We start from the raw sequence: 25,890 nt of genomic DNA, 5'->3' as shown, positions 1-25,890 counted from the left end.
TATATTCCATTCAGTTTACATATAGAAATAAAAACTCATAGTATAACAGTGTATTCACATTGAATACAAGTATATTCCATGCAGTTTACGTATAGAAGTAAAAACTCATGGTATAACAGTGTATTCACATTGAATACAGGTATATTTAATGCTGTTTACATATAGAAGTAAAAACTCATGGTATAACAGTGTATTCACATTGAATACAAGTATATTCCATGCAGTTTACGTATAAAAGTAAAAACTCATGGTATAACAGTGTATTCACATTGAATACAAGTATATTTGATGCTGTTTTCATATAGAAGTAAAAACTCATGTTATAACAGTGTATTCACATTGAATACAAGTATATTTGATGCTGTTTACATATAGAAGTGAAAACTCATGGTATAACAGTGTATTCACATTGAATACAAGTATAATTGATGCTGTTAACATATAGAAGTAAAAACTCATGGTATAACAGTGTATTCACATTAAATACAAGTATATTCCATGCAGTTTACATATAGAAGTAAAAACTCATGGTATAAGAGTGTATTCACATTGAATACAAGTATATTTGATGCTGTTTACATATAGAAGTAAAAACTCATGGTATAACAGTGTATTCACATTGAATACAAGAATATTTGATGCTGTTTACATATAGAAGTAAAAACTCATGGTATAACAGTGTATTCACATTGAATACAAGTATATTTATTGCTGTTTACATATAGAAGTAAAAACTCATGGTATAACAGTGTATTCACATTGAATACAAGTATATTCCATGCAGTTTACATATAGAAGTAAAAACTCATGGTATAACAGTGTATTCACATTGAATACAAGTATATTCCATGCAGTTAACATATTGAAATAAAAACACATAGTATAACAGTGTATTCACATTGAATACAAGTATATTCCATGCAGTTTACGTATAGAAGTAAAAACACATGGTATAACAGTGTATTCACATTGAATACAAGTATATTTGATGCTTATTATACATAGAAGTAAAAACTCATGGTATAACAGTGTATTCACATTGTCTACAAGTATATTCCATGCAGTTTACGTATAGAAGTAAAAACTCATGGTATAACAGTGTATTCACATTGAATACAAGTATATTTGATGCTGTTTACATATAGAAGTAAAAACTCATGGTATAACAGTGTATTCACATTGAATACAAGTATATTTGATGCTGTTTACATATAGAAGTAAAAACTCATGGTATAACAGTGTATTCACATTGAATACAAGTATATTTGATGCGGTTTACATATAGAAGTAAAAACTCATGGTATAACAGTGTATTCACATTGAATACAAGTATATTCCATGCAGTTTACGTATAAAAGAAAAAACTCATGGTATAACAGTGTATTCACATTGAATACAAGTATATTTGATGCTGTTTACATATAGAAGTAAAAACTCATGTTATAACAGTGTATTCACATTGAATACAAGTATATTTGATGCTGTTTACATATAGAAGTGAAAACTCATGGTATAACAGTGTATTCACATTGAATACAAGTATAATTGATGCTGTTAACATATAGAAGTAAAAACTCATGGTATAACAGTGTATTCACATTAAATACAAGTATATTCCATGCAGTTTACATATAGAAGTAAAAACTCATGGTATAAGAGTGTATTCACATTGAATACAAGTATATTTGATGCTGTTTACATATAGAAGTAAAAACTCATGGTATAACAGTGTATTCACATTGAATACAAGTAATATTTGATGCTGTTTACATATAGAAGTAAAAACTCATGGTATAACAGTGTATTCACATTGAATACAAGTATATTTATTGCTGTTTACATATAGAAGTAAAAACTCATGGTATAACAGTGTATTCACATTGAATACAAGTATATTCCATGCAGTTTACATATAGAAGTAAAAACTCATGGTATAACAGTGTATTCACATTGAATACAAGTATATTCCATGCAGTTAACATATTGAAATAAAAACTCATAGTATAACAGTGTATTCACATTGAATACAAGTATATTCCATGCAGTTTACGTATAGAAGTAAAAACTCATGGTATAACAGTGTATTCACATTGAATACAAGTATATTTGATGCTGTTTACATATAGAAGTAAAAACTCGTGGTATAACAGTGTATTCACATTGAATACAAGTATATTTGATGCTGTTTACATATAGAAGTAAAAACTCATGGTATAACACTGTATTCACATTGAATACAAGTATATTTGATGCTGTTTACATATAGAAGTAAAAACTCATGGTATAACAGTGTATTCACATTGAATACAAGTATATTTGATGCTGTTTACATATAGAAGTAAAAACTCATGGTATAACAGTGTATTCACATTGAATACAAGTATATTCCTTGCAGTTTACATATAGAAGTAAAAACTCATGGTATAACAGTGTATGCACATTGAATACAAGTATATTTGATGTTGTTTACATATAGAAGTAAAAACTCATGGTATAACAGTGTATTCACATTGAATACAAGTATATTTGATGCTGTTTACATATAGAAGTAAAAAATCATGGTATAACAGTGTATTTACATTGAATACAAATATATTTGATGCTGTTTATATATAGAAGTAAAAACTCATGGTATAACAGTGTATTCACATTGAATACAAGTATATTCCATGCAGTTTACATATAGAAGTAAAAACTCATGGTATAACAGTGTATTCAAGTTGAATACAAGTATATTTGATGCTGTTTACATATAGAAGTAAAAACTCATGGTATAACAGTGTATTCACATTGAATACAAGTATATTTGATGCTGTTTACATATAGAAGTAAAAACTCTTGGTATAACAGTGTATTTACATTGAATACAAGTATATTTGATGCTGTTTACATATAGAAGTAAAAACTCATGGATATAACAGTGTATTAACATTGAATACAAGTATATTTGATGCAGTTTACATATAGAATTAAAAACTCATGGTATAACAGTGTATTCACATTGAATACAAGTATATTCCATGCAGTTTACATATAGAAGTAAAAACTCATGGTATAACAGTGTATTCACATTGAATACAAGTATATTCCATTCAGTTTACATATAGAAATAAAAACTCATAGTATAACAGTGTATTCACATTGAATACAAGTATATTCCATGCAGTTTACGTATAGAAGTAAAAACTCATGGTATAACAGTGTATTCACATTGAATACAAGTATATTTGATGCTGTTTACATATAGAAGTAAAAACTCATGGTATAACAGTGTATTCACATTGAATACAAGTATATTCCATGCAGTTTACATATAGAAGTAAAAACTCATGGTATAACAGTGTATTCACATTGAATACAAGTATATTTGATGCTGTTTACAAATAGAAGTAAAAACTCATGGTATAACAGTGTATTCACATTGAATACAAGTATATTTGATGCTGTTTACATATAGAAGTAAAAACTCATGGTATAATAGTGTATTCACATTGAATACAAGTATATTTGATGCTGTTTACATATAGAAGTAAAAACTCATGGTATAACAGTGTATTCACATTGAATACAAGTATATTCCATGCAGTTTACATATAGAAGTAAAAACTCATGGTATAACAGTGTATTCACATTGAATACAAGTATATTTGATGCAGTTTACATATAGAAGTAAAAACTCATGGTATAACAGTGTATTCACATTGAATACAAGTATATTACATGCAGTTTACATATAGAAGTAAAAACTCATGGTATAACAGTGTATTCACATTGAATACAAGTATATTTGATGCTGTTTACATATAGAAGTAAAAACTCATGGTATAACAGTGTATTCACATTGAATACAAGTATATTCCATGCAGTTTACATATAGAAGTAAAAACTCATGGTATAACAGTGTATTCACATTGAATACAAGTATATTTGATGCTGTTTACATATAGAAGTAAAAACTCATGGTATAACAGTGTATTCACATTGAATACAAGTATATTTGATGCTGTTTACATATAGAAGTAAAAACTCATGGTATAACAGTGTATTCACATTGAATACAAGTATATTTGATGCTGTTTACATATAGAAGTAAAAACTCATGGTATAACAGTGTATTCACATTGAATACAAGTATATTCCATGCAGCTTACATATAGAAGTAAAAACTCATGGTATAACAGTGTATTTAAGTTGAATACAAGTATATTTGATGCTGTTTACATATAGAAGTAAAAACTCATGGTATAACAGTGTATTCACATTGAATACAAGTATATTTGATGCTGTTTACATATAAAAAAATTATAAATTATTAATTGAATACAATAACATCAGTTTACGTATAGAAGTAAAAACTCATGGTATAACAGTGTATTCACATTGAATACAAGTATATTTGATGCTGTTTACATATAGAAGTAAAAACTCATGGTATAACAGTGTATTCACATTGAATACAAGTATATTTGAAGCTGTTTACATATAGAAGTAAAAACTCATGGTATAACAGTGTATTCACATTGAATACAAGTATATTCCATGCAGTTTACATATTGAAATAAAAACTCATAGTATAACAGTGTATTCACATTGAATACAAGTATATTCCATGCAGTTTACATATAGAAGTAAAAACTCATGGTATAACAGTGTATTCACATTGAATACAAGTATATTTGATGCTTTTTACATATAGAAGTAAAAATCTCATGGTATAACAGTGTATTCACATTGAATACAAGTATATTCCTTGCAGTTTACATATAGAAGTAAAAACTCATGGTATAACAGTGTATGCACATTGAATACAAGTATATTTGATGTTGTTTACATATAGAAGTAAAAACTCATGGTATAACAGTGTATTCACATTGAATACAAGTATATTTGATGCTGTTTACATATAGAAGTAAAAACTCATGGTATAACAGTGTATTTACATTGAATACAAGTATATTTGATGCTGTTTACATATAGAAGTAAAAACTCATGGTATAACAGTGTATTCACATTGAATACAAGTATATTCCATGCAGTTTACATATAGAAGTAAAAACTCATGGTATAACAGTGTATTCAAGTTGAATACAAGTATATTTGATGCTGTTTACATATAGAAGTAAAAACTCATGGTATAACAGTGTATTCACATTGAATACAAGTATATTTGATGCTGTTTACATATAGAAGTAAAAACTCATGGTATAACAGTGTATTTACATTGAATACAAGTATATTTGATGCTGTTTACATATAGAAGTAAAAACTCATGGAATAACAGTGTATTAACATTGAATACAAGTATATTTGATGCAGTATACATATAGAATTAAAAACTCATGGTATAACAGTGTATTCACATTGAATACAAGTATATTCCATGCAGTTTACATATAGAAGTAAAAACTCATGGTATAACAGTGTATTCACATTGAATACAAGTATATTCCATGCAGTTTACATATAGAAATAAAAACTCATAGTATAACAGTGTATTCACATTGAATACAAGTATATTCCATGCAGTTTACGTATAGAAGTAAAAACTCATGGTATAACAGTGTATTCACATTGAATACAAGTATATTTGATGCTGTTTACATATAGAAGTAAAAACTCATGGTATAACAGTGTATTCACATTGAATACAAGTATATTCCATGCAGTTTACATATAGAAGTAAAAACTCATGGTATAACAGTGTATTCACATTGAATACAAGTATATTTGATGCTGTTTACAAATAGAAGTAAAAACTCATGGTATAACAGTGTATTCACATTGAATACAAGTATATTTGATGCTGTTTACATATAGAAGTAAAAACTCATGGTATAACAGTGTATTCACATTGAATACAAGTATATTTGATGCTGTTTACATATAGAAGTAAAAACTCATGGTATAACAGTGTATTCACATTGAATACAAGTATATTCCATGCAGTTTACATATAGAAGTAAAAACTCATGGTATAACAGTGTATTCACATTGAATACAAGTATATTTGATGCAGTTTACATATAGAAGTAAAAACTCATGGTATAACAGTGTATTCACATTGAATACAAGTATATTACATGCAGTTTACGTATAGAAGTAAAACCTCATGGTATAACAGTGTATTCACTTTGAATACAAGTATATTTGATGCTGTTTACATATAGAAGTAAAAACTCATGGTATAACAGTGTATTCACATTGAATACAAGTATATTCCATGCAGTTTACATATAGAAGTAAAAACTCATGGTATAACAGTGTATTCACATTGAATACAAGTATATTTGATGCTGTTTACATATAGAAGTAAAAACTCATGGTATAACAGTGTATTCACATTGAATACAAGTATATTTGATGCTGTTTACATATAGAAGTAAAAACTCATGGTATAACAGTGTATTCACATTGAATACAAGTATATTAGATGCTGTTTACATATAGAAGTAAAAACTCATGGTATAACAGTGTATTCACATTGAATACAAGTATATTCCATGCAGCTTACATATAGAAGTAAAAACTCATGGTATAACAGTGTAATTAAGTTGAATACAAGTATATTTGATGCTGTTTACATATAGAAGTAAAAACTCATGGTATAACAGTGTATTCACATTGAATACAAGTATATTTGATGCTGTTTACATATAGAAGTAAAAACTCATGGTATAACAGTGTATTCACATTGAATACAAGTATATTCCATGCAGTTTACGTATAGAAGTAAAAACTCATGGTATAACAGTGTATTCACATTGAATACAAGTATATTTGATGCTGTTTACATATAGAAGTAAAAACTCATGGTATAACAGTGTATTCACATTGAATACAAGTATATTTGATGCTGTTTACATATAGAAGTAAAAACTCATGGTATAACAGTGTATTCACATTGAATACAAGTATATTCCATGCAGTTTACATATTGAAATAAAAACTCATGGTATAACAGTGTATTCACATTGAATACAAGTATATTCCATGCAGTTTACGTATAGAAGTAAAAACACATGGTATAACAGTGTATTCACATTGAATACAAGTATATTTGATGCTTTTTACATATAGAAGTAAAAATTCATGGTATAACAGTGTATTCACATTGAATACAAGTATATTTGATGCTGTTTACATATAGAAGTAAAAACTCATGGTATAACAGTGTATTCACATTGAATACAAGTATATTTGATGCTGTTTACATATAGAAGTAAAAACTCATGGTATAACAGTGTATTCACATTGAATACAAGTATATTTGATGCTGTTTACATATAGAAGTAAAAACTCATGGTATAACAGTGTATTCACATTGAATACAAGTATATTCCATGCAGTTTACATATAGAAGTAAAAACTCATGGTATAACAGTGTATGCACATTGAATACAAGTATATTTGATGCTGTTTACATATAGAAGTAAAAACTCATGGTATAACAGTGTATTCACATTGAATACAAGTATATTCCATGCAGTTTACATATAGAAGTAAAAACTCATGGTATAACAGTGTATTCAAGTTGAGTACAAGTATATTTGATGCTGTTTACATATAGAAGTAAAAACTCATGGTATAACAGTGTATTCACATTGAATACAAGTATATTCCATGCAGTTTACATATAGAAGTAAAAACTCATGGTATAACAGTGTATTCACATTGAATACAAGTATATTTGATGCTGTTTACATATAGAAGTAAAAATTCATGGTATAACAGTGTATTCACATTGAATACAAGTATATTTGATGCTGTTTACATATAGAAGTAAAAACTCATGGTATAACAGTGTATTCACATTGAATACAAGTATATTTGATGCTGTGTACATATAGAAGTAAAAACTCATGGTATAACAGTGTATTCACATTGAATACAAGTATATTCCATGCAGTTTACATATAGAAGTAAAAACTCATGGTATAACAGTGTATTCACATTGAATACAAGTATATTTGATGCAGTTTACATATAGAAGTAAAAACTCATGGTATAACAGTGTATCCACATTGAATACAAGTATATTACATGCAGTTTACGTATAGAAGTTAAACCTCATGGTATAACAGTGTATTCACTTTGAATACAAGTTTATTTGATGCTTATTACATATAGAAGTAAAAATTCATGGTATAACAGTGTATTCACATTGAATACAAGTATATTCCTTGCAGTTTACATATAGAAGTAAAAACTCATGGTATAACAGTGTATTCACATTGAATACAAGTATATTTGATGCTGTTTACATATAGAAGTAAAAACTCATGGTATAACAGTGTATTCACATTGAATACAAGTATATTTGATGCTGTTTACATATAGAAGTAAAAAATCATGGTATAACAGTGTATTTACATTGAATACAAGTATATTTGATGCTGTTTATATATAGAAGTAAAAACTCATGGTATAACAGTGTATTCACATTGAATACAAGTATATTCCATGCAGTTTACATATAGAAGTAAAAACTCATGGTATAACAGTGTATTCAAGTTGAATACAAGTATATTTGATGCTGTTTACATATAGAAGTAAAAACTCATGGTATAACAGTGTATTCACATTGAATACAAGTATATTTGATGCTGTTTACATATAGAAGTAAAAACTCTTGGTATAACAGTGTATTTACATTGAATACAAGTATATTTGATGCTGTTTACATATAGAAGTAAAAACTCATGGTATAACAGTGTATTAACATTGAATACAAGTATATTTGATGCAGTTTACATATAGAAGTAAAAACTCATGGTATAACAGTGTATTCACATTGAATACAAGTATATTCCATGCAGTTTTTACATATAGAAGTAAAAACTCATGGTATAACAGTGTATTCACATTGAATACAAGTATATTCCATGCAGTTTACATATAGAAATAAAAACTCATAGTATAACAGTGTATTCACATTGAATACAAGTATATTCCATGCAGTTTACGTATAGAAGTAAAAACTCATGGTATAACAGTGTATTCACATTGAATACAAGTATATTTGATGCTGTTTACATATAGAAGTAAAAACTCATGGTATAACAGTGTATTCACATTGAATACAAGTATATTCCAAGCAGTTTACATTATAGAAGTAAAAACTCATGGTATAACAGTGTATTCACATTGAATACAAGTATATTTGATGCTGTTTACAAATAGAAGTAAAAACTCATGGTATAACAGTGTATTCACATTGAATACAAGTATATTTGATGCTGTTTACATATAGAAGTAAAAACTCATGGTATAACAGTGTATTCACATTGAATACAAGTATATTTGATGCTGTTTACATATAGAAGTAAAAACTCATGGTATAACAGTGTATTCACATTGAATACAAGTATATTCCATGCAGTTTACATATAGAAGTAAAAACTCATGGTATAACAGTGTATTCACATTGAATACAAGTATATTTGATGCAGTTTACATATAGAAGTAAAAACTCATGGTATAACAGTGTATTCACATTGAATACAAATATATTACATGCAGTTTACGTATAGAAGTTAAACCTCATGGTATAACAGTGTATTCACTTTGAATACAAGTTTATTTGATGCTGTTTACATATAGAAGTAAAAACTCATGGTATAACAGTGTATTCACATTGAATACAAGTATATTCCATGCAGTTTACATATAGAAGTAAAAACTCATGGTATAACAGTGTATTCACATTGAATACAAGTATATTTGATGCTGTTTACATATAGAAGTAAAAACTCATGGTATAACAGTGTATTCACATTGAATACAAGTATATTTGATGCTGTTTACATATAGAAGTAAAAACTCATGGTATAACAGTGTATTCACATTGAATACAAGTATATTAGATGCTGTTTACATATAGAAGTAAAAACTCATGGTATAACAGTGTATTCACATTGAATACAAGTATATTCCATGCAGCTTACATATAGAAGTAAAAACTCATGGTATAACAGTGTAATTAAGTTGAATACAAGTATATTTGATGCTGTTTACATATAGAAGTAAAAACTCATGGTATAACAGTGTATTCACATTGAATACAAGTATATTTGATGCTGTTTACATATAGAAGTAAAAACTCATGGTATAACAGTGTATTCACATTGAATACAAGTATATTCCATGCAGTTTACGACATATAGAAGTAAAAACTCATGGTATAACAGTGTATTCACATTGAATACAAGTATATTTGATGCTGTTTACATATAGAAGTAAAAACTCATGGTATAACAGTGTATTCACATTGAATACAAGTATATTTGAAGCTGTTTACATATAGAAGTAAAAACTCATGGTATAACAGTGTATTCACATTGAATACAAGTATATTCCATGCAGTTAACATATAGAAGTAAAAACTCATGGTATAACAGTGTATTCACATTGAATACAAGTATATTCCATGCAGTTTACGTATAGAAGTAAAAACTCATGGTATAACAGTGTATTCACATTGAATACAAGTATATTTGATGCTTTTTACATATAGAAGTAAAAATTCATGGTATAACAGTGTATTCACATTGAATACAAGTATATTTGATGCTGTTTACATATAGAAGTAAAAACTCATGGTATAACAGTGTATTCACATTGAATACAAGTATATTTGAAGCTGTTTACATATAGAAGTAAAAACTTATGGTATAACAGTGTATTCACATTGAATACAAGTATATTCCATGCAGTTAACATATTGAAATAAAAACTCATAGTATAACAGTGTATTCACATTGAATACAAGTATATTCCATGCAGTTTACGTATAGAAGTAAAAACACATGGTATAACAGTGTATTCACATTGAATACAAGTATATTTGATGCTTATTACATATAGAAGTAAAAATTCATGGTATAACAGTGTATTCACATTGAATACAAGTATATTTGATGCTGTTTACATATAGAAGTAAAAACTCATTGTATAACACTGTATTCACATTGAATACAAGTATATTTGATGCTGTTTACATATAGAAGTAAAAACTCATGGTATAACAGTGTATTCACATTGAATACAAGTATATTTGATGCTGTTTACATATAGAAGTAAAAACTCATGGTATAACAGTGTATTCACATTGAATACAAGTATATTCCATGCAGTTTACATATAGAAGTAAAAACTCATGGTATAACAGTGTATGCACATTGAATACAAGTATATTTGATGTTGTTTACATATAGAAGTAAAAACTCATGGTATAACAGTGTATTCACATTGAATACAAGTATATTCCATGCAGTTTACATATAGAAGTAAAAACTCATGGTATAACAGTGTATTCAAGTTGAGTACAAGTATATTTGATGCTGTTTACATATAGAAGTAAAAACTCATGGTATAACAGTGTATTCACATTGAATACAAGTATATTTGATGCTGTTTACATATAGGAGTAAAAACTCATGGTATAACAGTGTATTCACATTGAATACAAGTATATTTGATGCTGTTTACATATAGAAGTAAAAACTCATGGTATAATAGTGTATTCACATTGAATACAAGTATATTCCATGCAGTTTACATATAGAAGTAAAAACTCATGGTATAACAGTGTATTCACATTGAATACAAGTATATTTGATGCAGTTTACATATAGAAGTAAAAACTCATGGTATAACAGTGTATTCACATTGAATACAAGTATATTACATGCAGTTTACGTATAGAAGTTAAAACTCATGGTATAAAAGTGTATTCACTTTGAATACAAGTTTATTTGATGCTGTTTACATATAGAAGTAAAAACTCATGGTATAACAGTGTATTCACATTGAATACAAGTATATTTGATGCTGTTTACATATAGAAGTAAAAACTCTTGGTATAACAGTGTATTTACATTGAATACAAGTATATTTGATGCTTTTTACATATAGAAGTAAAAACTCATGGAATAACAGTGTATTAACATTGAATGCAAGTATATTTGATGCAGTATACATATAGAAGTAAAAACTCATGGTATAACAGTGTATTCACATTGAATACAAGTATATTCCATGCAGTTTACATATAGAAGTAAAAACTCATGGTATAACAGTGTATTTGTTGGAAACGAAAGACGTCCCCAACGGCCGACGACGAGATCCGGCCGAACAACCAGGATTCCGGCCCATTTACGGGAATACGATCTTCGGGGCCCCCGATAGGTGGCCCCTTGTCACCCGCCCGACTGTACTGATTCTTTGTGCCCTTTCCCCCCCCCCCTGGTGTCAATGTCATATTTTGGAGGGGGTCGGGCCGGGCAGTGTCAATCTATCTATCCAACAAGTCAGACAATACAGTCAGCGTCGCAATCTCAAACTTGTGTCATCAACTTTAATAATTTACAACTCAATTCGGTAAGGTAACGCTAGACACACGATTCCTTCCGAACATGGTCCTTCGAACCTTCCTTTTTTTTGAACCGGTATATTTTTTTGTGAAATTGACTGAACGCCTCTCGGCAAAGCGTTCGGGTCTCTTTGGCAACAAAAGACCCACTGACTCTTTCAACTTAAACTGCTCTTACTATAAAACTTAAAACTCTCCCTTTAATCAAATTTCCAAAAAATTTAGTTAAGTGTATATGTGTGTGTGCTTTTCGACAATTCGTCTAGCCGTCATCGCCATTTTTTTGACAAACCGCGTGGCGGCCTGAGGCGTCAGAAAATCTGAACGCCTCACATACACACACACACTCGACTGTAAAAGCAATTCACCCCTTTCCTTTTTTGACCTTTTTAAAAGTAAAAACATTTGATAATTCTTTCTTCCTCTCTCCCTAAACATCAACTTAAATTAAATTCAGAAAGTTTACTATTGATCTGTCTCTTTCTCTGCTTATTCCTGCATCAATTTTTCACAACTTAACCTTTTCTTTTTTTCTCTCAACGCTCCACTTTAGTGGAGCTCCAAGAAGGGCCTCCTTTTTTCAGCAAAAATTAGGCCCGAACAAAAAAGAAAGCGGCACTTGGCCCGCCTACGAGGAGAGATTGCCCCATGGACGGGCCCAATCCGGGAGCCACTATACAAAAACACCAGAGAAGGTCAACGTGAAAGTCGGCGTGAAGAATATCGCAACAGGCCAATCATCCCACCATCCCGTCCGGACGATCCAATCATTATTGGCCCATCACCCGAACAGCTGGAAATAAATCTCCGTCGGGTCTTGGATCGATTTGCAGCTACTGACCCTCCTCCAAGGCGATACTTCCCAACACCGGCTGAGAGAGCCGAATTCGCCAGACAAATATCGGCACCTGCCACTCAAGACTTCCGGATCACCAGGGGGCTGTTTCACGGCCCCAAACAACATCAACCAAACGTACCAGTCCAGGCAGCCGTCGCCGAAGAAGCAGGAGCCGTTGGCGGAGAAGAGAAAAGAGTAGAAGGGGCAGTTGGAGGTGAGGACAGCGAGGAGGACGATACTCTCCAGTTGCTCTACGAGAGCCTCTCAATTGAAGAGCCGACACAAGCTCCCATCCCGACACCACCTAAACCAACAGAGCCGACACGGCAAGGCCGAGCAAGAGGAAGGGGGCTACTGATGCACTCGCAAGAGAGCCCCAGAGAACGATCCAAATCCAGGATCGCCTGGATTCGAAGACTGGCGGAGCAACAAGAAGGAAATTAGATTCCCTCCATTGTTCCAATAACATCACTGTATTCTAGGAATGTCGTCTTGTCGTCGATAAATACAGGATGTGTCTTTCTTCCATAAATTTACTTTAATAATATTCAAAAAAAAAAAAAAGCCTTCTTACATCAGATGGGAGATAAGCAACAGCTGAACTCCATAAAAAAAAAAAACCCTTTTCCTTTTTTTTTCTCTCAGCAGACAGAACACAGCATTCCGAAGGCGATTAGGTGAACTAGGGTCGAGCCAAAACTTAGCCGACCCACCGCTCGTCACGCCACCTACTGAGAGAAGGGAGAGACGAAAACTTTCACTCTCCAACAACAAGGCAGAGGCGCTGCAATCAAAACTTGAAGCAGCCACTCTCCAACAACACCACAAGAGGCGCTGCACTCAGAACTTGAAGCAGCAACTCAATCAAAAAACACCGCAAGAGGCGCTGCACTCAGAACTGGAAGCAGACACCTCAAGCAAACAACAACAAAGACAGGCTAAACAATTAGAAATCAAACAAAAAAAAAAAATTTTAATATTTTGTTTCATCCAATCACACCCAAGATGACCACCCCAACGAACGAAACGTCCCGGAGGGCCATCAAGGGCCACGTCAGACGCTGGATCCACAACATCCAGCAATACGACATCGTACATATAGACCTAACAATCTACAATATATTGCTAGGAGCTGAAACCAGTCTAAAAAGCATGCAAGCTAAATACAATCGACTCTCAGAAGCGGTCGCCAGAGACATGGAAGCATCAAACGCGACCCGTGCACAATTCGATGCCGAGGTCGAAAGCGTGATCACTCTGGAGGATGAGTGCAACGCTGCATACGTGATCGTCAGGCGAAAAAAGGATGAATTCAAAGCACTCAAAGAAGCTGAAGAAAGAAAACGGCAAAAAGCCGATCAAGACGCCATCAGGGCCCAAGAAAAAATCGATCAAGACGCTGCAAGAGCACAAGAGAGAATCATCCGTCAACAAGAATTTCAAGATCAACAGAACTTGTTGATCGACCGAACAACCGACAACTGATTGCCGCCATTCCAGCAGCAGCTGCACTAGGAGCACCAGCAGCTCCAGCCGCAGTTACATCGACTAAGCTCCCAAAACGTCAAATTAAACCATTCAAAGGGGACGTGCTCGAATGGACGGCCTTCTGGGAAGGTTACAACGCAGCCGTCCATGAATCAGCCATTCCGGCAGTTCAAAAATTTGGATATCTTAAAGACTACTTGAAAGGTGAAGCACAGCTGTGCGTGGAGAACCTGGAGCTGACAGACGCCAACTACACCGTTGCAGTGAATCTACTGAAGGCGATGTACGGCAAACCAGACGTCCTGATCGAGGCCCACACCCACAAATTAGCCACGCTGCAACCAGTGAAAGACATGGCTGATACCGCGGCGCTCAGGTGCTTCCAGCTGACTATCCAGTCACATATCAATGCGTTGGAGACACTGGGAGTTGCAAGAACGAGCCACGGATGCCTCCTTGGATCAAGCATTTTACGCTCGATCCCACTCAAACTTCAAGAAAAGTGGGCAGAATCCGCAACAAACAAGGTAACAGACATTGATCAAGTGTTAAAATTTATCGAAGAACAAGTTGAAGCTGCAGAGCGACTCAGCCGTCTGAGAGCTACTAACACCAAAGCCGGCCCAAAATTCTCCGCAACCGGCAAAAATAAAACCAGCAACAACACCGACAGCTTCCCAGCTCGGAGTCAGCAGCAAGCCGACTCCACAAACAAACCATCCAAGCAAAACAAGAAGAAATGGCAGCCCACCACCACCAAGGAGAGAAGCGACAGCATCATCTTCAAGAAAGCCAATGCTGCCCTGCGTGTTCTGCAAGGGAGATGCATTGGGCCACGAATTGCCCAATGGAGCTGAAAGAAAAAAAGGCAGTCATCACCAACGAAAGAAGATGCTCAAACTGCTTCGGTCGACACGAGACCACCGTTTGTTTCAATCCCCACAGGTGTCAGCGATGCCGAGCAAAGCACCACACATCCTTGTGTGCCGAGAAAGATACCAGATTCGGATCCTCAACCATAATCCCAAAGAAACCGGCCGCTGGAAGCAGCTCAACTACAGCGTGCGCAAGCTCCTTTGTTGAGATTATTCTCAAAACAGCAACCGTTTACATTTTAGGCCCATACGGAAAGCAGATCCGAGCAATTCTCTTCCTCGACGACGGCAGCCATAGAACATGGATTAAAAAGCAGATTTCAAGAGAACTTCAACTGAAGATAATCCAGGTGGAACAAATCGCGACCAGGGCCTTCCGCGAGACAGAGGCCCCTCCAGCAGAAACTCACAACGTGGTCGAAATGACGGTGCGGGGCACCTGGCCCCGAGAGCCCCAACGGTGCGCATAGAAGCTTTGGGAGGCAACCGACAAAGTAGGAAGCACCGGCCCGTACCAAACTACAGAATTTGCAAGAAAGCTGTGGTTGGAAAATGAAAATTTGGCAGACGACCGCTTCGAACGTGAAGGAGGAGACGAGGACGTCGGAATTCTTGTTGGAATGGACCAAATGTTCAACATCATGTTCAACGAGCCAGCAATTACAAGCCCGTGCGGACTCAGAGCCTACAGTTCGAAACTTGGAAAGGTCATCGGCGGCCCATCCCACCAGAAACAACATCGAAGCAAAGTCAATCAATTGTCAGTCAACTACTAATCAACTCAAATTGCTCTCTACCACAGATCACCTCACAGCCATCAGAAATTTTTAACAGCATCCAATCAAACAAGTCGGAAAGCAGGGAGACAGGAAATTCCAGTCTCCTTCCACTACCAGAAAATTCTGAACAAATCTGCTTTTTCGACTCAACAAAAGAAAGTAAAAGGTTTGAAATGGAGAAGTTAAATTTTGATATGTCGTTATTTTGGCGTCTAGAAAATTTCGCGAACTTAAACGACTGCGTTGCTGTGGAGAAGGACGATCAATTCCGCTCCTTCTGCGAAGAAATCACGCGATTTGAAGACGGCAGATATTGCACGCCAATACCATGGACGACCGACAGATGGAGACTGGAAATCAACCACCAGATGGCAGCAGTAAGACTGAGAAGCATGCTGCACAAGCTCCGAAAATCTCCAGTCGACTTGGCCAACTACACAAAAGAAATCGAACAACTCATAGCAAACGGATTTGTAGAAGAGGCTTATTTCAATTACGATGGCCTCCACACTTATCTACCGCATCATCCAGTCTACCGAACAGACAAGGCCACCACAAAAATCCGACCAGTTTTCGACGGCGCCGCAAGATCCAAATATGGACCGAGCCTCAACGATGTTCTGGAGACCGGACCAAATCTTAATCCTGATCTCCTCTCGGTCTTAATGCGCTTCCGGATGAACCAGATCGCCTGGATTGCGGATATCGAAAAGGCCTTTCTCAACATCGCGCTGCAGCCCGAAGACGCTGAAGCTGTCAGATTTTATGGCCAAGAAAACCGGAAGAACCCAACTCCGATTTCATCGCGTACAAATGGAAAAGGAGTTCCATTTGGGCTAAGCTCAAGTCCATTCCTTTTAAGAGTCACTATTAACAAACATTTTCTCTCAGTCAAATCTAGATTTTCTACGACAGTCGAGCAGATAGAAGAGCAGCTTTACGTAGACGACTACCTCGGAGGAGCAGACAACGTGCCAACAGCCATAACTACGGTAGAAGAAACCGTCACGTTATTCTCAGAGGCCCAACTCAACATGAGGAGCTGGGCAACAAACAACAAGCAGCTCCGTGACTTTCTCACCGAAAAAGAAATGTCGAACCAGATTGTCGGAATTCTTTCACCCACAATAGACGGCCAGCAAAAAGGCACTGGGTCTTAGATGGGACACGAGCTCCGATTCATTTAAATTTGACCCTACATCTATATTGGAAGCAGCCGTGCAGATAGGAGAAAAAATCACCAAAAGAAAATTCTGAGCATATCAGCAAGGATATTCGACCCAATTGGTTTCCCAAGCTCCTACAGTCCTACTTTTAAAAATAATTTATCAAAAACTTTGGGAAGGAGACATAGGTTGGGACGATGACGCCACACCCGAAGTGAAGAACACCTGGAGCAGCATCATAAAAGGCCTGAAGGATCTACATCATTTGGAGATCCCACGATGGATTGGATATTCAAAAACTTCCATCGTCTCCGCAGAAATTCACGTGTTCGGCAATGCATCAGAAGCAGCCTACGGAGCAGTAGCCTACGCACGGCTCCGACTGGAGAACGGAATTCCCTACACCATCCTCCTTGCAAGCAAAACCAGAGTGGCACCTCTCCCAAAAAAGAAAGTAACGTTACCCAGACTCGAACTACTAAGCTCTTTGTTAGCAATTCGTTTAGGAGAGAAATTCCGAACCTCCCTTCACACCGAGTCATGGAAAACGACTTACTGGACAGACTCCCTCGTCACACTTGGATGGATACGAGGAGATACTTATCGTTGGAGACCGTTCGTGCGAAACCAGGTGGAAACCATCAGAAAATTTTCCAACGCGGATTGGTGGAGACATTGCCCCGGATTGGAGAATCCAGCCGATCTCGCTTCGCGCGGGAGCGCCAGCGCATGCGCTGGTGGAATCGAAACTTTGGTGGCACGGACCAGCCTGGCTGACAGAAGGAGAAAGCGAATGGCCGAATTCTCCAGAAAACCACTCCACCGAAACTCAAGAGAAAATCGAGGAAGAGGAGACAAAGAAACAGCAACTGTCTCCTTTGCAGCAGTCGAAACAGCCCAGCCGATTGAATGGTACCTCGACAAAACCTCTACATGGACAAAACTACTTTTCAGAACAGCCTGGGTCCTCAGAGCACTCAACCGTATGAAGAAAAGAACGCGCGACCCAGGACTAGAACTAAAAGAAGTCATTACAGTCGCCGGAAAAGAAATAACGATCGACAAGATAGTCACCGAAGAGCTGAACGAAGCGGAGCTAGCCATCTGCAGACAGCTCCAAATAGAACGCTATCCCAAAGCTTTTCCGGACACTCCAGCTCGGACTGCAGATTCACCCAAAGGAGAAAATAGCATCGCTCCGACCGGTCTGGGACAATCCGGGATCGACTCATCCGAGTCATTGGAAGAGTGGCGCTCGCCCTCAGGGATCGAGACATTCAACCACCGATCCTTCTCCCAGCAAACCATCCTGTTGTAAAAATGTTAATAACTAACAAACATGTAATTTAATTCGCACACAGGAGTAAAGACGACACTGTCAGAACTGAAAGAAAAAATATTGGATCGTGAAAGGACGCCAACAAGAGAGAAACGTTTGGTTCGCCTGTGTGAAGTGCCAGAAGCTGACTTCACCTCCTTTCCGACAAATAGCAGCGCCGCTACCAGCCAACCGACTCCCGCGATGCCAGGGCATTCGAAATAACCGGAACCGATTTCGCTGGCCCGCTGTACTACAAAAACGCAACTCCGAAAAGGAAATCCAAGTCGGCGCCATCCGTCGAACAAGTCATTCCGGAACCTCCACCAGAAGAAGAGAACCCGGATGCAGCGGAGCTTCCCACCGAAGAAGCTCCCGAAGAAGAAGACGATGGCGACCAACCGAATCCGACACAACAAGTCAACAAAAAGCAACCCAAGAGTTACATGTGCATCTTTACTTGTGCCGTGACGAGAGCGATTCATCTGGAGTTGACCAAGGACATGACGGCTCGCTCCTTTCTGTTAGCTTTCCCGTCGATTCTCCGCCAGAAGAGGCCCAGTGTCAGTGATGTACAGTGACAACGCCCAAACATTCCGCTGTGTGTCTCGATATCTTAAAAACATTCGATCCGACCCATCCGTTCACGACCTCCTCGCCATGAGAAGAACCAGCTGGATCTTCTCTGTTAGCATCGCTCCATGGTGGGGCGGATTTTGGGAGAGGATGGTGAGGATCACGAAAGATCTTTTGAGACGATCCAACGGGCGCGCATGTCTCACGTACGACGAGCTGGAAGTGAGTTTAATCGAAACGGAAAGTATGATTAACGCGAGACCGTTGAACTACATTGGCGAAGGAGTGGACGATCCGCTCCCGATCACTCCCGAATCAGTTTCTCAACAATCGTCGTTCAACTTGTGCTACGCCGGAGCCAGCAGTCAACCTATTGGCTCCCGATTCAACAAGTGAACTACTTAAGAAAATGGATCAGAACAGGCGTGACTACGTCAGCAACTTGTGCTCGCGGTTCGTCTCCGATTACCTGATGCAGCTGGATAATTTTTCACGCAAAGGAGCGTCGGGTAGAAAAATCCGCGTCGGAGAAGTTGTCGTAATCCACGACAAACTTTCCAAACGGCTCATGTGGAAGACGGGAGTAGTCAGGAATTACTCCCCAGCTGCGACGGCTTAGTCCGATCCGCGATCGTCAAGTTCCCATCCGGTAATTTGTGCTTGAGCCATTCAATGTTTGTATCCCGTAGAACTTAGAGAAGATCAACCGGAAGATGTGGAGATCGCAGACGGTGTATTGAATCCCGGAGCCAGCTGAAACAACTGCTCCGCAATTTCCAAATCCACCCGATCCGGCTCCATTCCCATTGCTTCCGATCGATCCAGCTGACGTCGAAGAGATGATCATGTGGCCAATCCGGCCGCAACTGGCGTCGGCGAGGTCGAGGCCCAAGGCATGGGCTCTGGTGGGGGTATGTTGGAAACGAAAGACGTCCCCAACGGCCGACGATGAGATCCGGCCGAACAACCAGGATTCCGGCCCATTTACGGGAATACGATCTTCGGGGCCCCCGATAGGTGGCCCTCTTGTCATCCGCCCGACTGTACTGATTCTTTGTGCCTTTCCCCCTGGTGTCAATGTCATATTTTGGAGGGGTCCGGGCCGAGAAGTCTCAATCTATCTACCCAACAAGTCAGATCAATACAGTCAGCGTCGCAATCTCAAACTTGTGTCATCAACTTTAATTATTTACAACTCAATTCGGTAAAGGTAACGCTAGACACACGATTCCTTCCGAACAGTATTCACATTGAATACAAGTATATTTCCATGCTGTTTACATATAGAAGTAAAAACTCATGGTATAACAGTGTATTCACATTGAATACAAGTATATTCCATGCAGTTTACATATAGAAGTAAAAACTCATGGTATAACAGTGTATTCACATTGAATACAAGTATATTTGATGCTGTTTACATATAGAAGTAAAAACTCATGGTATAACAGTGTATTCACATTGAATACAAGTATATTCCATGCAGTTTACATCATATAAGTAAAAACTCATGGTATAACAGTGTATTCACATTGAATACAAGTATATTTCATGCTGTTTACATATAGAAGTAAAAACTCATGGTATAACAGTGTATTCACATTGAATACAAGTATATTTCATGCTGTTTACATATAGAAGTAAAAACTCATGGTATAACAGTGTATTCACATTGAATACAAGTATATTCCATGCAGTTTACATATAGAAGTAAAAACTCATGGTATAACAGTGTATTCACATTGAATACAAGTATATTCCATGCAGTTTGTTTACATATAGAAGTAAAAACTCATGGTATAACAGTGTATTCACATTGAATACAAGTATATTCCATGCAGTTTACATATAGAAATAAAAACTCATGGGTATAACAGTGTATTCACATTGAATACAAGTATATTTCATGCTGTTTACATATAGAAGTAAAAACTCATGGTATAACAGTGTATTCACATTGAATACAAGTATATTCCATGCAGTTTACATATAGAAGTAAAAACTCATGGTATAACAGTGTATTCACATTGAATACAAGTATATTTGCATGCTGTTTACATATAGAAGTAAAACACTCATGGTATAACAGTGTATTCACATTGAATACAAGTATATTCCATGCAGTTTACATATAGAAGTAAAAACTCATGGTATAACAGTGTATTCACATTGAATACAAGTATATTTCATGCTGGTTTACATATAGAAGTAAAAACTCATGGTATAACAGTGTATTCACATTGAATACAAGTATATTCCATGCAGTTTACATATAGTAAGTAAAAACTCATGGTATAACAGTGTATTCACATTGAATACAAGTATATTTGATGCTGTTTACATATAGAAGTAAAAACTCATGGTATAACAGTGTATTCACATTGAATACAAGTATATTCCATGCTGTTTACATATATAACTAAAAACTCATGGTATTAACAGTGTATTCACATTGAATACAAGTATATTTCATGCTGTTTACATATAGAAGTAAAAACTCATGGTATAACAGTGTATTCACATTGAATACAAGTATATTCCATGCAGTTTACATATATAAATAAAAAACTCATGGTATAACAGTGTATTCACATTGAATACAAGTATATTTCCATGCTGTTTACATATAGAAGTAAAAACTCATGGTATAACAGTGTATTCACATTGAATACAAGTATATTTGATGCTGTTTACATATAGAAGTAAAAACTCATGGTATAACAGTGTATTCACATTGAATACAAGTATATTCCATGCTGTTTACATATAGAAGTAAAAACTCATGGGTATAACAGTGTATTCACATTGAATACAAGTATATTTCCATGCAGTTTACATATAGAAGTAAAAACTCATGGTATAACAGTGTATTCACATTGAATACAAGTATATTTCATGCTGTTTACATATAGAAGTAAAAACTCATGGTATAACAGTGTATTCACATTGAATACAAGTATATTCCATGCTGTTTACATATAGAAATAAAAACTCATGGTATAACAGTGTATTCACATTGAATACAAGTATATTCCATGCTGTTTACATATAGAAGTAAAAACTCATGGTATAACAGTGTATTCACATTGAATACAAGTATATTTATTCCATGCTGTTTACATATAGAAGTAAAAACTCATGGTATAACAGTGTATTCACATTGAATACAAGTATATTCCATGCAGTTTACATATAGAAGTAAAAACTCATGGGTATAACAGTGTATTCACATTGAATACAAGTATATTTGATGCTGTTTACATATAGAACTAAAAACTCATGGTATAACAGTGTATTCACATTGAATACAAGTATATTCCATGCAGTTTACATATAGAAGTAAAAACTCATGGTATAACAGTGTATTCACATTGAATACAAGTATATTTCATGCAGTTTACATATAGAAGTAAAAACTCATGGTATAACAGTGTATTCACATTGAATACAAGTATATTCCATGCAGTTTACATATAGAAGTAAAAACTCATGGTATAACAGTGTATTCACATTGAATACAAGTATATTTCATGCTGTTTACATATAGAAGTAAAAACTCATGGTATAACAGTGTATTCACATTGAATACAAGTATATTCCATGCTGTTTACATATAAAAGTAAAAACTCATGGTATAACAGTGTATTCACATTGAATACAAGTATATTTGATGCTGTTTACATATAGAAGTAAAAACTCATGGTATAACAGTGTATTCACATTGAATACAAGTATATTCCATGCAGTTTACATATAGAAGTAAAAACTCATGGTATAACAGTGTATTCACATTGAATACAAGTATATTCCATGCTGTTTACATATAGAACTAAAAAACTCATGGTATAACAGTGTATTCACATTGAATACAAGTATATTCCATGCTGTTTACATATAGAAGTAAAAACTCATGGTATAACAGTGTATTCACATTGAATACAAGTATATTCGATGCTGTTTACATATAGAAGTAAAAACTCATGGTATAACAGTGTATTCACATTGAATACAAGTATATTCCATGCAGTTTACATATAGAAGTAAAAACTCATGGTATAACAGTGTATTCACATTGAATACAAGTATATTTCATGCTGTTTACATATAGAAGTAAAAACTCATGGTATAACAGTGTATTCACATTGAATACAAGTATATTCCATGCAGTTTACATATAGAAGTAAAAACTCATGGTATAACAGTGTATTCACATTGAATACAAGTATATTTCCATGCTGTTTACATATAGAAGTAAAAACTCATGGTATAACAGTGTATTCACATTGAATACAAGTATATTCCATGCTGTTTACATATAGAAGTAAAAACTCATGGTATAACAGTGTATTCACATTGAATACAAGTATATTCGATGCTGTTTACATATAGAAGTAAAAACTCATGGTATAACAGTGTATTCACATTGAATACAAGTATATTCCATGCAGTTTACATATAGAAGTAAAAACTCATGGTATAACAGTGTATTCACATTGAATACAAGTATATTTCCATGCTGTTTACATATAGAAGTAAAAACTCATGGTATAACAGTGTATTCACATTGAATACAAGTATATTCCATGCTGTTTACATATAGAAGTAAAAACTCATGGTATAACAGTGTATTCACATTGAATACAAGTATATTCCATGCTGTTTACATATAGAAGTAAAAACTCATGGTATAACAGTGTATTCACATTGAATACAAGTATATTCCATGCAGTTTACATATAGAAGTAAAAACTCATGGTATAACAGTGTATTCACATTGAATACAAGTATATTCCATGCTGTTTACATATAAGAAATAAAAACTCATGGTATAACAGTGTATTCACATTGAATACAAGTATATTTCATGCAGTTTACATATAGAAGTAAAAACTCATGGTATAACAGTGTATTCACATTGAATACAAGTATATTTCCATGCTGTTTACATATAGAAGTAAAAACTCATGGTATAACAGTGTATTCACATTGAATACAAGTATATTCCATGCAGTTTACATATAGAAGTAAAAAAACTCATGGTATAACAGTGTATTCACATTGAATACAAGTATATTCCATGCAGTTTACATATAGAAGTAAAAACTCATGGTATAACAGTGTATTCACATTGAATACAAGTATATTTCCATGCTGTTTACATATAGAAGTAAAAACTCATGGTATAACAGTGTATTCACATTGAATACAAGTATATTCCATGCAGTTTACATATAGAAGTAAAAACTCATGGTATAACAGTGTATTCACATTGAATACAAGTATATTTCATGCTGTTTACATATAGAAGTAAAAACTCATGGTATAACAGTGTATTCACATTGAATACAAGTATATTCCATGCAGTTTACATATAGAAGTAAAAACTCATGGTATAACAGTGTATTCACATTGAATACAAGTATATTTCATGCTGTTTACATATAGAAGTAAAAACTCATGGTATAACAGTGTATTCACATTGAATACAAGTATATTCCATGCTGTTTACATATAGAAGTAAAAACTCATGGTATAACAGTGTATTCACATTGAATACAAGTATATTCCATGCTGTTTACATATAGAAGTAAAAACTCATGGTATAACAGTGTATTCACATTGAATACAAGTATATTCCATGCTGTTTACATATAGAAGTAAAAACTCATGGTATAACAGTGTATTCACATTGAATACAAGTATATTCCATGCAGTTTACATATAGAAGTAAAAACTCATGGTATAACAGTGTATTCACATTGAATACAAGTATATTCCATGCAGTTTACATATAGAAGTAAAAACTCATGGTATAACAGTGTATTCACATTGAATACAAGTATATTCCATGCTGTTTACATATAAAAGAACTAAAAACTCATGGTATAACAGTGTATTCACATTGAATACAAGTATATTCCATGCAGTTTACATATAGAAGAAAAAAAACTCATGGTATAACAGTGTATTCACATTGAATACAAGTATATTCCATGCAGTTTACATATAGAAGTAAAAACTCATGGTATAACAGTGTATTCACATTGAATACAAGTATATTCCATGCAGTTTACATATAGAAGTAAAAACTCATGGTATAACAGTGTATTCACATTGAATACAAGTATATTTTCCATGCTGTTTACATATAGAAGTAAAAATTCATGGTATAACAGTGTATTCACATTGAATACAAGTATATTCCATGCAGTTTACATATAGAAGTAAAAACTCATGGTATAACAGTGTATTCACATTGAATACAAGTATATTTCATGCTGTTTACATATAAAAGAACTAAAAACTCATGGTATAACAGTGTATTCACATTGAATACAAGTATATTCCATGCATGTTTACATATAGAAGTAAAAACTCATGGTATAACAGTGTATTCACATTGAATACAAGTATATTTCATGCTGTTTACATATAGAAGTAAAAACTCATGGTATAACAGTGTATTCACATTGAATACAA

General features: G+C 34.4%; 2 protein-coding genes and 1 pseudogene across 2 annotated transcripts; all 3 read left to right on the top strand.

The window, feature by feature from the left end:
- The first annotated feature begins 14,213 nt into the window (after window positions 1–14,213).
- LOC123468398 lies at window positions 14,214–15,553 on the top strand. The gene is made up of 2 exons (XM_045167850.1): window positions 14,214–14,554; window positions 14,653–15,553. Exons 1-2 carry the CDS (start codon window positions 14,214–14,216, stop codon window positions 15,551–15,553), a joined length of 1,242 nt encoding a protein of 413 aa, XP_045023785.1.
- A 638-nt stretch (window positions 15,554–16,191) lies between these two features.
- On the top strand, window positions 16,192–19,415 carry LOC123468396. Its single transcript, XM_045167849.1, has 8 exons — window positions 16,192–16,331; window positions 16,374–16,516; window positions 16,567–17,496; window positions 17,696–17,970; window positions 18,023–18,428; window positions 18,476–18,830; window positions 18,878–18,893; window positions 19,008–19,415. Exons 1-8 carry the CDS (start codon window positions 16,192–16,194, stop codon window positions 19,413–19,415), a joined length of 2,673 nt encoding a protein of 890 aa, XP_045023784.1.
- Window positions 19,416–19,751: 336 nt separating this feature from the next.
- LOC123468397 lies at window positions 19,752–20,427 on the top strand (annotated as a pseudogene).
- The last annotated feature ends 5,463 nt before the right edge of the window (window positions 20,428–25,890 follow it).

This window comes from Daphnia magna, unplaced genomic scaffold (genome assembly GCF_020631705.1).
Source record: "Daphnia magna isolate NIES unplaced genomic scaffold, ASM2063170v1.1 Dm_contigs337, whole genome shotgun sequence".
NCBI lineage: Eukaryota > Metazoa > Arthropoda > Branchiopoda > Diplostraca > Daphniidae > Daphnia > Daphnia magna.
The sequence above is the reverse complement of the archived record's forward strand: the minus strand, read 5'-3'. Positions and strand labels throughout refer to the sequence as shown.

Excerpts from the sequence above, each read along its gene's own strand:
- LOC123468398 (XM_045167850.1), top strand. The coding sequence starts at position 14,214 with ATGACCACCCCAACGAACGAAACGTCCCGGAGGGCCATCAAGGGCCAC. Across the intron at positions 14,555-14,652 it reads GAAGCTGAAGAAAGAAAACG|ATCAACAGAACTTGTTGATC; the intron begins GCAAAAAGCCGA and ends AAGAATTTCAAG.
- LOC123468396 (XM_045167849.1), top strand. The coding sequence starts at position 16,192 with ATGGACCAAATGTTCAACATCATGTTCAACGAGCCAGCAATTACAAGC. Across the intron at positions 16,517-16,566 it reads TCAACAAAAGAAAGTAAAAG|AAAATTTCGCGAACTTAAAC; the intron begins GTTTGAAATGGA and ends TTTGGCGTCTAG. Across the intron at positions 17,971-18,022 it reads CACCTCTCCCAAAAAAGAAA|GAGAGAAATTCCGAACCTCC; the intron begins GTAACGTTACCC and ends CAATTCGTTTAG.